The sequence below is a fragment of the Rhinopithecus roxellana genome, chromosome 4, assembly GCF_007565055.1.
Source record: "Rhinopithecus roxellana isolate Shanxi Qingling chromosome 4, ASM756505v1, whole genome shotgun sequence".
In the NCBI taxonomy this organism is placed as follows: Eukaryota; Metazoa; Chordata; class Mammalia; order Primates; family Cercopithecidae; genus Rhinopithecus; species Rhinopithecus roxellana.
The window spans coordinates 75,873,402-75,886,252 of NC_044552.1; the positions used below are offsets into that span (position 1 = coordinate 75,873,402).

The following is a 12,851-nucleotide window of genomic DNA, read 5'->3' on the forward strand; positions in this document are numbered from 1 at the left end:
GCCCAAACCAAGTCCTAATGACTCACAGGCTATTGTTAAATCTTCAAGAATTGTGTGACTCCACCACCCTTGGCAGCTTGAAATCAGCCATAATGGGAGTATTTATACCACAAAAATCTGCAAATGTGGACTTTTGTCCCCCAAGAAAACTAATTTACTAGCATATCACTACCTGCAGTTTACTTTCAAATGGATCAGAAAACACACACACAGACACATATAGGTAGAACAAAAATGACAAAATACTAATAATTGTTGTGATTGTTGAATCTAAGTAGAGAATCTATGGTCATTCATAGCACTAGTACTTGAGTCAACAGACTTTTTCTGTAAAGGCCAAACTGTAAATATTTTACACTTTGCGGGCCATACAGCCTCTCGGGCAACTATGCAACTATGCAACTCTGCCTTTATAACACAAAAGGAGCCATGGACAATGCTCATATGAATGGATGTGGTTATTCCCCAGCAAAACTTCATTTATGAGAACACAGGGTCAAATTCAGCCTAGGGCCATGGTTCAAGTTTTCTGTACTTTGAAAATAATTTATAATAAAATATTGAACAATTTTTTAAAGTACAAATTTCTTAGCCTAGGCTGGGAGTGGTGGCTCATACCTGTAATCCCAGCACTTTGGGAGGCCGAGGTGGACAGATCACTTGAGGTCAGGAGTTTGAGATCAGCCTAACCAAAATTGTGAAAACCCATCTCTACTTAAAAAAATACAAAAATTGGCCGGGCGCGGTGGCTCAAGCCTGTAATCCCAGCACTTTGGGAGGCCGAGACGGGCGGATCACAAGGTCAGGAGATCGAGACCATCCTGGCTAATACAGTGAAACCCCGTCTCTATTAAAAAAATACAAAAACTAGCCGGGCGAGGTGGCGGGCGCCTGTAGTCCCAGCTACTCGGGAGGCTGAGGCAGGAGAATGGCGTAAACCTGGGAGGCGGAGCTTGCAGTGAGCTGAGATCCGGCCACTGCACTCCAGTCCAGGCGACAGAGCGAGACTCCGCCTCAAAAAAAAAAAAAAAATTGGCCATGCGTGTTGGCTCACACCTGTGATCCCAGCACTTTCAGAGGCCGAGGCGGGCGAATCACCTGAGGTCGGGAGTTCGAGACCAGCCTGACCAACATGGAGAAACCCAATCTCTACTAAAAATACAAAATTAGCCAGGTGTGGTGGCGCATGCCTAATCTTAGCTACTCAGGAGGCTGAGGCAGGAGAATCACTTGAACCCGGGAGGCGGAGGTTGCGGTGAGCCGAGATAGCACCATTGCACTCCAGCCTGGGCAACAAGAGTGAGACTCCACCTCAAAAAAAAAAAAAATAGCTGGGCATGGTAGCAGGCGCCTATAGTCCCAGCTACTCAGGAGACTGAGGCAGGAGAATCACTTGAACCCGAGAGACAGAGGTTGCAGTCAGCTGAGATTGTGCTGCTGCACTCCAGCCTGAGTGACAGAGCAAGGCTCAGTCTCAGGAAAAAAAAAAAATCTTAGACTGGTTTTCAGAGCCTTCCTGAGTTCCTTGACACTCCAGCAAGCTGTTTCATACTGACCTGTTTTCATTCCCTGGACACTCGGCACACTTTGGCCCCCTTTGTGCCTTTGCTCAAGCAGTTTTCTTTCCCTATAATTTCCTTGCTACTCCCAAGCCCATATCTATTTATCAGCATTTACAAGACATCGACTGGCCGAGGTGACAGATGCCTGTAATCCCAGCACTTTGGGAGGCAAGGGGCAGGAGGATCACTTGAGGCCAGGGGTTTAAAACCAGTCTGGGCAATATAGTGAGACCGTGTCTCTCCAAAAAAAAAAAAAAAAAAAAAAATTTAAATTAGCTGGGTGTGGTGGCAGGTCCCTGTAGTCCTAGGTACTTAGGGGCTGAGATGGGAGGATTGCTTGTGCACAGGAGGTAGAGGCTACAGTGAGCCATTATCTGCCACTGCACTCCAGTCTGGGTGACAGAGGAAGGCCTTCTGGAATCTCCTTCAGTTAAAGTTGATCTCTCATTTCTCTCAATAGCTATAGTCCTATATTTGTGCCCTGGTTTTGCTGCTTTTCACAGTTTACCCTTAATTAACTCTTGTTTTTTTGTGGGGATTTTGTTTGTTTGTTTGTTTGTTTTTGTTTTGTTTTGTTTTGTTTTTTGAGACGGAGTCTCACTGCAGCGCTCAGGCTGGATTGCAATGGCGCGACTTGGGCTCACTGTAACTTCCGCTTCCTGGGTTCAAGCAATTCTCCTGCCTCAGCCTCTCAAGTAGCTGCGACTACAGGTGCACAGCCCCACACCCAGCTAATTTTTGTATTTTTAGTAGAGATGGAGTTTTACATATTGGCCAGGCTGGTCTCGAACTCCTGACCTCAAGTGATCCACCCTCCTAGGCCTCCCAAAGTGCTGGGGTTACAGGAGTGAGCCACTGCACCCAGCAATCCCTTGATTAACTCTTGATCCACAAAGCAAAGAAGGCTTATTCTACTCTTTACAAAGAATAAATACTCAGTTAGTACTCATAAATTAAACATCTAATCTAGTCATGCAGACATTTACATACCTAAAGGTGCCAACCTAGAAGTCTAGAATAGGAGGAGAATGTTGGCCTGCCTAATATAGATTTGGACAAGAGATAATGAAAATAGGGGAGCTTGGCCCAGTGCGGTGGCTCACGCTTGTAATCCCAGCACTTTGGGAGGTCGAGGCGAGTGGATCGCAAGGTCAGGAGATCGAGAACCATCCTGGCTAACAAGGTGAAACCCTGCCTCTACTAAAACAATACAAAAAATTAGCCGGGTGTGGTGACACGTGCCTGTAGTCCCAGCTACTCGGGAGGCTGAGGCAGGAGAACGGCTTGAACCCGGGAGGAGGAGCTTGCAGTGAGCCGAGATCGCGCCACTGCACTCCAGCCTGGGCAACAGAGCAAGATTCCATCTCAAAAAAAAAAAAAGAAGGAAAGAAAATAGGGCAGGTTGCTTTCTTTTTCTCCCTCTCTTCCTCCCTCCCTCCCTTCTTTCCTTTCTTCCTTCCTTCCTTCCTCCCTCCCTCCCTCCCTTCCTTGTCCCTCCCGCCTGCCTGCCTGCCTGCCTGCCTTCCTTCCTTCCTTCCTTCCTTCCTTCCTTCCTTCCTTCCTTCCTTCCTTCCTTCCTTCCCTTAAGACTCCTCTGATCCGCCGGGCGCGGTGGCTCAAGCCTGTAATCCCAGCACTTTGGGAGGCCGAGACGGGCGGATCACGAGGTCAGGAGATCGAGACCATCCTGGCTAATACGGTGAAACCCCATCTCTACTAAAAAATACAAAAAACTAGCCGGGCGACGAGGCGGACGCCTGTAGTCCCAGCTACTCGGGAGGCTGAGACAGGAGAATGGCGTGAACCCGGGAGGCGGAGCTTGCAGTGAGCTGAGATCCGGCCACTGCACTCCAGCCTGGGTGGCAGAGCAAGACTCCGTCTCAAAAAAAAAAAAAAAAAAAAAAAAAAAAGACTCCTCTGATCCAAGTCCAGCTAGCTTTGAGGTTATTGTATATCAAGCCAAAATAAACTTGGTCTTGGTGGGTGGGATGACTTTCTTGGTAATGGCTAATGGCTTGATGAAGGGAAACTAAGTCATCTGAACATCTATTGTGATTTAGGCACTGTCAGGCACTCTGTGCAGTGTTATGTAGTCCCCGCAACAGTCCGACAAGGGACTTATATTATCCCCACTTACAACTGAAAACAGTTAAGGCCGGGCACAGTGGCTCATGCCTGTAATCCCAGCACTTTGGGAGGCTGAGGTGGGCAGATCACCTGAGGTCAGGAGTTCAAGACCAGCCTGACCAATGTGGTGAAACCCAGTCTCTACTAAAAATATAAAAATTGGCTGAGTGTGGCAGCGGGCACCTACAATCCCGCTACTTGGGAGGCTGAGACAGGAGAATTGCTTAAACCCAGGAGGTGGAGGTTGCAGTCAGTCGAGATGGCACCATTGCACTCCAGTCCAGGCGACAAGAGTGAATCTCCATCTCAAAAAAAAAAGAAAGAAAGAAAAGAAAACAGTTAAATGGTTTCCGTAAGATTATAAAGCTAGGATGGGAGTTTGAATCCGGCTGCCTCTGATACCCAGCACCATTTTAGTGCCTTCATGCATTCAGTGATTGGCAAGAGACCAAGGAAACCTAGGCTAGAACAGTTCCCAAAGGCTATATGCAGTGTGGAAGTATTTGTGGAGTGCTGGGAATCTGATGGAGTTTAGTATTAAGTGCCACTGGACAAGGCATTAGAAAACCTGGCCCCTGGCCGGGCGCAGTGGCTCACGCCTATAACCCCAGCACTTTGGGAGGCTGAGGTGGGCAGATCTCCTGAAGTCAGGAGTTCAAGACCAGCCTGGCCAAGATGGTGAAACCCCATCTCCACTAAAAATAAAAAAATTATCCAGGCATGGTGGCAGGTGCCTATAATCCCAGCTACTTGGGAAGCTGAGGCAGAGAATTGCTTGAACGCGGGAGGTGGAGGTTGCAGTGAGCCAGGATCACGCCACTGCTCTCCAGCCTGGGCAACAGAGTAAGACTCCGTCTCGGGAAAGAAAAAAAAAGAATACCTGGCCTCTGATCTCTACTCTGCCTGCCTCCATCTATGATCTTCAGTCACTGAGTTTCTCTGGACCTCTATTCTCTTGACTGTATAATTAGAAGAATAAATCAGCTTATTTATTTTATTCATTCATGTTTCATGCATTATACAGTAAGGAGCTTGAAGTCTCATGTTGTCATAGATAAGTGAATGGAGAATTAAAATACAACACGAAGTCTAGTGCAGTGGCTCACGCCTGTAATCCCAACACTTTGGGAGGCTGAGGCAGCCAGATCACCTGAGGTCAGGAGTTCGAGACCAGCCTGACCAACATGGTGAAACCATGTTGGTCATGGTGCACAGGGGGTACTCCAGGTGCCCAGAAGAAGAGGGGCAACTAGCTCCTTAGGGCCATCATCCTAGCTGAGTGCATTCTACCCAGGTGGAATTTGAAGAGCTTGTTGGGGTGGGGGAGGACAGCCCCAGGGGGAGATGGTAGACCAGGTTACCTCTGAGAACTGCAGTTGGTTCCCCACCTATAATGAAAGGGGAGAAGGTTTGGGAGGCTGAGGCCGGAGGATCTCTTGAGCCCAGGAATTTGAGATTAGCTTGGGCAATATAGTGAGACTTCATCTCTACAAAAAGTTTTTTAAATTAAACAAACATGGTGGTGTGTGCCTGTCATCTCAGCTACCCAGGATGCTAGGGTGGAAAGATCACTTGAGCCGGGGAACTGGAAGTTGCAGTGAGCTGAGATCACACCACTGCATTCCAGCCTGGGTGACAGAGCAAGACCCTGTCTCAAAAAATACATAAATAAATAAAGGAGGGAAAGGGTAGAAAAGTGAGGGCCAAGCAAGAGCTAGCTTGGCAAGGGACTTAAATGCCTCGTGAAAAAGCTTAGACTTTTCTCTTAAGGCTATTGGAAGGGTTTAAGCAAGATGGTCTTTGCATTTTATTAAGCTCTCCTTGGCAGCATAGTAGATAGAGTCCAGGAGTGCAGAACGGGTGGTGGGAAGACTCTTTAGAAAGTGATTGCAAAAATTAACTGAGGCGAGAGATGATGATGGCCTGAACACATGTATTGGCAATGGGAATGAGGAGTAGAGGATAAACTTGAGAACTCTGAAGAGATGGAAAGACTAGGATTCATTGACTGTATCAGTCAAAATGGCTACAGATAATCTCACAACCTCCGCTGCCGCAGATGGGCAAGGCACTGTGGTGCTCATTACAGTCACTCAGGGATCCAGGCCAAGGAGCATCTCCAGTGTGGGCTGGTAGCTATGCAAGAGGGAAAGCTCTATAGGGACTCACAGGACAGTTAAATGCTGCAGCCCTAAAGTGGCATCCCCATTCACAACTCATAGACCAGAACTTGTCACCTGGCTACACCCAATCTCTGGGAGCCAGAAAGTTCAGTTGTGAATAAGCAACCCTGGGACTGCCCCTGTGCCTAACCAGATGTGGGGAATGAAGACTTCTGGGTTTCTGACTTAGATAATTAGCCAGCCATGGCTGGGCACAGTGGCTCACGCCTGTAATCCCAGCACTTTGGGAGGCCGAGGCAGGCGGATCACAAGGTGAGGAGATCGAGACCATCCTGGCTAACACGGTGAAACCCCATCTCTACTAAAAATACAAAAAATTAGCCGGGCGTGGTGGCAGGTGCCTGTAGTCGCAGCTACTTGGGAGGCTGAGGCAGGAGAATGGCGTGAACCCGGGAGGCAGAGCTTGCAGTGAGCCGAGATTGTGCCACTGCACTCCAGCCTGGGTGATAGAGTGAGACTCCGTCTCAAAAAATAAAAAGAATTAGCCAGACATTTGAGGCATTTGCTAAGAAAGAGAAGATGGCAACGGAGCAGTGGAAAGTGAGCCAACCAAATAATTAATTCTGTGTGTCTTTTTCAGCTTAAAGTGTAATCGTTGTATTGGTCCTTTTTCATCATCAAAGAGAACTGAAAGTCATCTTCATTTGTCAGCAATTCATTCTTTTTTTTCTTTTTTGAGATGGAGTTTCACTCTTTTTTGTTTGTTTGTTTGTTTGTTTGTTTTTGTTTTTGTTTTTTTTGAGACGGAGTCTCGCTCTGTCACCCAGGCTGGAGTGCTGTGGCCAGATCTCAGCTCACTGCAAGCTCCGCCTCCCGGGTTCACGCCATTCTCCTGCCTCAGCCTCCCGAGTAGCTGGGACTACAGGCGCCGCCACGTCGCCCGGCTAGTTTTTTGTAGTTTTTAGTAGAGACGGGGTTTCACCGTGTTAGCCAGGATGGTCTCGATCTCCTGACCTCGTGATCCGCCCGTCTCGGCCTCCCAAAGTGCTGGGATTACAGGCTTGAGCCACCGCGCCCGGCGGAGTTTCACTCTTATTGCGTAGACTGGAGTGCAATGGCACAATCTTGGCTCATCACAATCTCCGCCTCCCAAGTTCAAATGATTCTTCTGCCACAGCCTCCCGAGTACCTGGGATTACAGGCACCCGCCACCACACCTGGCTAATTTTATGTTTTTAGTAGAGACGGGGTTTCACCATGTTGGCCAGGCTGGTCTCAAACTCCTGACCTCAGGTGATCTGCCCGCCTCAGCCTCCCAAAGTGCTGGGATTATAGGTGTGAGCCACTGCACCCAGCCTTTTTATTTATTTATTTATTTTTTGAGACAAGGTCTTTCTCCAATGCTCAGGCTAGAGTGGTGCAGTGGTGTAGTGATGGCTCATTGCAGCCTTTACCTCCTGGGCTCAAGTGATCCTTCCACCATAGCCCTCTACATAACTGGGACTCCAGTTGTGCACCACCATGCTTGGCTAATTTTTTTATTTTTTTATAGAGACGGGGTCTCACTATGTAGCCCAAGCTGGTCTAGAACTCCTGGGCTCAAGCAGTCCTCCTGTCTCAACCTCCCAAGTGTTGGAATTACAGGCATGAGCCACTGTGCCCAGCCGACATTATTCTTTGCAAAGAGAGTTTTAGTTCATTCTTCCCAGCTAAACAAAAGCTTTGAGTTTTAAAAATGTAGCATTCAGGACAGGCGCAGTGGCTCACGCCTGTAATCCTAGCATTTTGGAAGGCTGAGGCAGGCGAATTGCCTGAGGTCTGGAGACGGAGACCAGCTTGGTCAACACAGCAAAACCTCGTCTCTACAAAAATACAAAAATTAGCCAAGTGTGGTGGCAGGCGCCTGTAATCCCAGCTACTCAGGTGGCTGAGGCAGGAGAATTGCTTGAATCCGGGAGGTGGAGGTTGCAATGAGACAAGATCATGCCACTGCACTCCAGCCTGGGCAACAGAGTGAAACTTTGTCTCAAAAAAAAAACAAACAAAACAAAACAAAAAGACCAGGCACGGTGGCTCATGCCTGTAATCCCAGCTCTTTGGGAGGCGGAGGCAGGGGGATCACGAGGTCAAGAGATCTAGACCAGCCTGGCCAACATGGCGAAACCCCTTTTCTACCAAAAATACAAAAATATAAAAATTAGCTGGGCGTGGTGGCACGTACCTGTAGTCCCAGCTACTTAGGAGGCTGAGGCAGGATAGTCGCTTGAACCCGGGAGACGAAGGTTGCTGTGAGCCGATATCATGCCACTGCACTCCAGCCTGGCAACAGAGTGCGACTCCACCTCAAAAAAAAAAAAAAAAAAAAAAAAAATAGCATTCAGATCTAATACTATGTGTCTTTCTTGAATTTTCATATGGACTAGTGTGTCAACATATAGTGTTAAAAAAAGTTATTAACTAAGATAGTAGTGAAGCCTTCCTCACGTAAGAATATCAGGCTGCTGGCCAGGTGCGGTGGCTCACGCCTGTAATCCCAGCACTCTGAGCAGCCTAGGCAGGCGGATCACTTGAGGTCAGGAGTTCGAGACCAGCCTGGCCAACATGGCAAAACCCTGTCTCTACTAAAGATACAAAATTATCTGGGTGTGGTGGTGCATGCCTGTAGTCCCAGCTACTTAGGAGGCTACGGCAGGAGAATTGCTTGAACCCGGGAGGTGGAGGTTGCAGTGAGCCAAGATCACACCACTGCACTCCATCCTGGGCCGACAGAGCGAGACTCCATCTCTTTAAAAAAAAGAAAAAAGGGAAGAATATCAGCCTGCTGAATTCAAAATGCCAGAGATATAAATGCCCTCCGCCTTCTTACTGCCATCCCCCAGCATGGCACATTTCAAGATATTAAGGGATGGGAGTCAGGAGGAGGTGTAATTAGGCTGATTGGAACCTATTGTGCTGCTCTGGAGCACAGGCACCAAGCAGCCTTAGGGAATGAGTGCCTGAAGATCATTGGGAAATTATGTCCTCTTTCCAGAAAATAACGTAACAGAAATACTCCATCTATACTATTTCTCCCTTTCTTTGTTTTCCATCTCCCCTCCCCAATTTAATTGTGGTGCTTACAGTGTACCTTTAAAACTGACTTCATCATGCATTTGTTTCTTAACAGTTGCGAGAAAGAATCAAAGCTGGCAAAGGTGTGACTTCAGCTATTGACCTGTGTCGTTACCATGGAAACAAGGCACTGGAGGCCCTGGAGAGCTTTCCTCCCTCGGAGGCCAGATCTGCTTTAGAAAACATTGTGTTTGCTGTGACCAGATTTTCATGACATCAAATTAAAAAGACACTATTGTTAGCTGAAAATCCTAGGGAATGAGGTGATGGGGAGAGCTTTCATGAAGCATTAATGACTTTTAAAACATATGCATTTTTCCTTCCTTTTATCACATTGCTAAATGAGTTCTGCTTGCTTTTTGGAACTGCTACAAACAAAATTAGAAGAAAAAAAGGTCAAGCAGTTTTCACTTGTCACGCCAGAAGCACACTTGAGGCTGCAGTCACAGAAATAATTAATGAGATTCGCTCCTGTGACCTCAGCAAATGGACAGGAAATAAGTCCTTATTGATTGGACCGAGCCGGGGATGGCGCCAGGGCGGTGGCCTGTGGTTTTCCTTCTAGAGAGGACAAAGCAAGCTGGAAGCTGCAGGTGTCAAGAGAAACGCTCTCAATACCAACCAGGGCGGACTGTCAAATCAAAAACTAGTGACCAATTTGTCATAATGGAGAGTAGTTCAATGGATTAAGAAAAATATGTGTTATTTGTTGTCTTGCAATTATGTCTGTGGATTTTTTTTTTTTTTTTTTTTTTCAGATGGAGTTTTGTTCTTGTTGCCCAGGCTGGAGTGCAATGGTGCAGTTTTGGCTCACTGCAGCCTCCGCTTTCTGGGTTCAAGCGATTCACCTGCCTCAGCCTCCCAAGTAGCTGGAATCACAGGCGCCTGCCACCACGCCTGGCTAATTTTGTATTTTTAGTAGAGGTGGGGTTTCACTGTGTTGGCCAGGCCGGTCTCGAACTGCTGACCTCAGGTGATCCACTTGCCTTGGCCTCCCAAAGTGCTGGGATTACAGGTGTGAGCCACTGCGCCTGGCCCCATGTCTCTGGATTTATAATGTAGTATGAATATACTTTGTGCTTTATGGTTTTTATAATGTCTTTTTGGAGAAATTGCTGAAAAGTTGCCAAATATTTGAAGTAGGAGATTAAAATGTTATCAAATGTTAAATTAGTTATATTAGGAATAGTCTGTTTTTCTTTCTTGAAGATCAGTTTTTTTTTCAAACACATTTCAAATAACCAAATTTTTTTTTTTTTTTTTTTTTTTTTAAGGAAAAAGGAGCTTTTTTCAAGTGAAATGTATTCATTTGTAATACTTAGGTTTAAGGAATACTTTAATTTTTACGAGTTTCAGAAACAGAATTTTTGTACTAGAGAATTCATTGGTGAGAGTGTTCTTTTAACCTCAGAATGTCAAATTTTGGTCTTGAACCACAGACATCCAATTACAGAAAGAATATAAGCAATCTGACAGGCCTGCAATCAGACACTGTCTCTGTGTAGTTCATAGGAGATGATTTTTGAGGTTTGCACTCGTGCAATTTGAGAACACCGTTGACAAGAAGGCTGAGTTTACATAAATGATCTAGATTGAAACTCAGCTACCTTTCTTCCTCATGTGGTGTAATTACAGCCCTATCTGGAGACAGCGAACACAGCAAACAGATTTTATTACCTAGTTCACTCAAACACTAAATGAAGTTATTTTAGTTAAAGCCCTCCCCTAAAAGTTACAAAATCATTTTATCAGGGCCCAACATGTGGCATGCAATGAAGAGAAAATGTAAAGCTACAGAGGTTAATGTATTATAAAATATTTTAAGTGTACTTGAAATATTGTAATTGTACAGTTTATGCCACTATAATTTAAGGCCTATAGATTTAGCTTAAGAGAACACTCTTCTGTTTGAAATGCCTTCTTTCACTGAAACTGGCTTAATTAGTAACCATGGATAAGATGCTTTAGATCAGACTAGGTTTTAATCATTAACTTCCACAAAGAAGAGTCATGCTTTGCGTTCGGTGTGCTGGTTGGATGTGCAGGAACTCCAGCAAACGGTACATTTTGCTAAGCAGATGGTCGGGCACTGCAGGGCACCAGGCAGGATCCTAGGGTGCCTCTCATTCTGCGTTAGCATCTGGGTTGCTGTATGACCTTGCACAAGTCACTTCCCTCTGAGCCTCAATTTTCTCATCTGTAAAATGAGATTCAAAAGTTGACCTGAAAGCCAACTGTGGGGAAAAAAAAAAAAAAGAGATTAAACAAGATAATTATGAAAGTCTTTCCAGGTTTGTTTTATTTTCTGAAAGTTTACTATTCTTGTCTAAATAGCAAAGATGCTATGTGAGGTTCAGGGAGGAGGGAAGGTGAAACCCAAAGAGAGGCCTTGAAGGAATGCCGAGAGCTTAATGGCAAGCTTCCTGCCAAGCTGCCTCTGCATGACCTAAAGGATTACAGCTCTCCTTGGTATGACATGTAACCCTGGACTTTTCTGTCTCAACACCTGCCTTGCTGCTTTCTTCGGGACCTTTCCTACCTCCGTGTCATCTTCCCAGCTGCTCTCGTGTCCTTTATCCCATCTCCCGTACCTTGCCATCCTGACTCCCTGGCTCCTGGATCCCTGGGAGCAGTAACCCCCTGCTGCCTGTTGAGTGACAGAGCTCTGCCTCCCCTACAGGGGTGGCTGGCCTCCTTCCTCAGGCCCCACTTAGCAGAATTCTCACTTCCTCAGCATCCTGGCAGGCTTTTACAGAACCTAACAAGTTGGCTAGTTCACTCCAAAATACAAGACCGATAGCCTTTCTCCCTGCCCCTTCTTCAGGGATATTTATTTCTTAGCACATATGAAGTTCTTATAGTTTCAGACAATCCCTAAGGAGAAATTTGGGGCACTGAGACATTCCTCAATCACACCTCTCAGCCTGCTAATGCCTGGGTGTGGCTAATGGAGGCAATAAGTAGAATTAATGGCTCCAGAATGTCTCCTTGGCCCCCTCTCCAGTTTTCCCCATCCCCAGTTTCCTGCTAGAGGGAAGAATTCATTCATTAGCCGTTGTCCTGCTTTCCTCTGCCTAGTACCCCCCACATTGCCAGTTGGCTCCTGCAAACCTCACTCACTACTCACTCCAGGCCCATGAACTCACCTGCACTCTCCTCCTGTTCGTTTCTTCTTTGTTAAGTATACTTGGCCAGGCGCCATGGCTCACACCTGCGATCCCAGCACTTTGGGAGGTGGAGGCGGGCAGATCACATGAGGTCAGGAGTTTGAGGCCAGCCTGACCAACATGGAGAAACCTCATCTCTACTAAAAATACAAAATTAGCTGGGCATGGTGGCGCATGCCTGTAATCCCAGCTACTCTGGAGGCTGAGGCAGGAGAATCTCTTGAACCCGGGAGGCAGAGGTTGTGGTGAGGCAAGATTGTGCCATTGCTCTCCAACCTGGGCAACAAGAGCACAACTCCCTCTCAAAAAAAAAAAAAAAAAGTGTACTAAAGGCTACATTAGTGCAGGCTTTCATGTCCCAGGCACTCTGCTAGAGGCCTTAAATCTGCCCACTTGTTTTAACCCTCACAAACACTTTAGGAAGTAGGTATTATCCCCCATTTACAGATGCAGAAGCTGGCAGAGAAAATTACCTCTGATTGACTGGTCTGTCCTTCCACCACACCTCCCACCTGAGGGTTTCCAAGTAGTGCCTCTTTCTTTCCTTCTTCTTTCTTTCTTTTTTTTTTTTCTTTCCCCCAAAGATTTCAAGTCTGTTGCCTCCTGTCTCCTTCATGTCTCTATTCTTGAATCTTCAGTGTCTCTTCTGCTGGCTGCGAATGTGTTCAGTTTTCCTTGTACCTAAAATAAAACTTCTTACTTCACCCTGTTTATCCTTCCACCTCCATTTTTCCCCCCAGCTTTACCAGCAAACCTTCTTA

At 46.4% G+C, this 12,851-nt stretch overlaps 1 protein-coding gene across 1 annotated transcript in view; it reads left to right on the plus strand.

Moving 5' to 3' along the window:
* PDSS2 (decaprenyl diphosphate synthase subunit 2) overlaps nt 1-11,207 on the plus strand; it is a 314,537-nt gene extending 303,330 nt beyond the window's left edge. Inside the window, exon 8 of the mRNA XM_030929294.1 lies at nt 8,979-11,207. Coding sequence (XP_030785154.1) covers nt 8,979-9,137 — 159 coding nt within the window. The 3' untranslated portion in view covers nt 9,138-11,207. The remainder of the gene's footprint in view (nt 1-8,978) is intronic.
* The last annotated feature ends 1,644 nt before the right edge of the window (nt 11,208-12,851 follow it).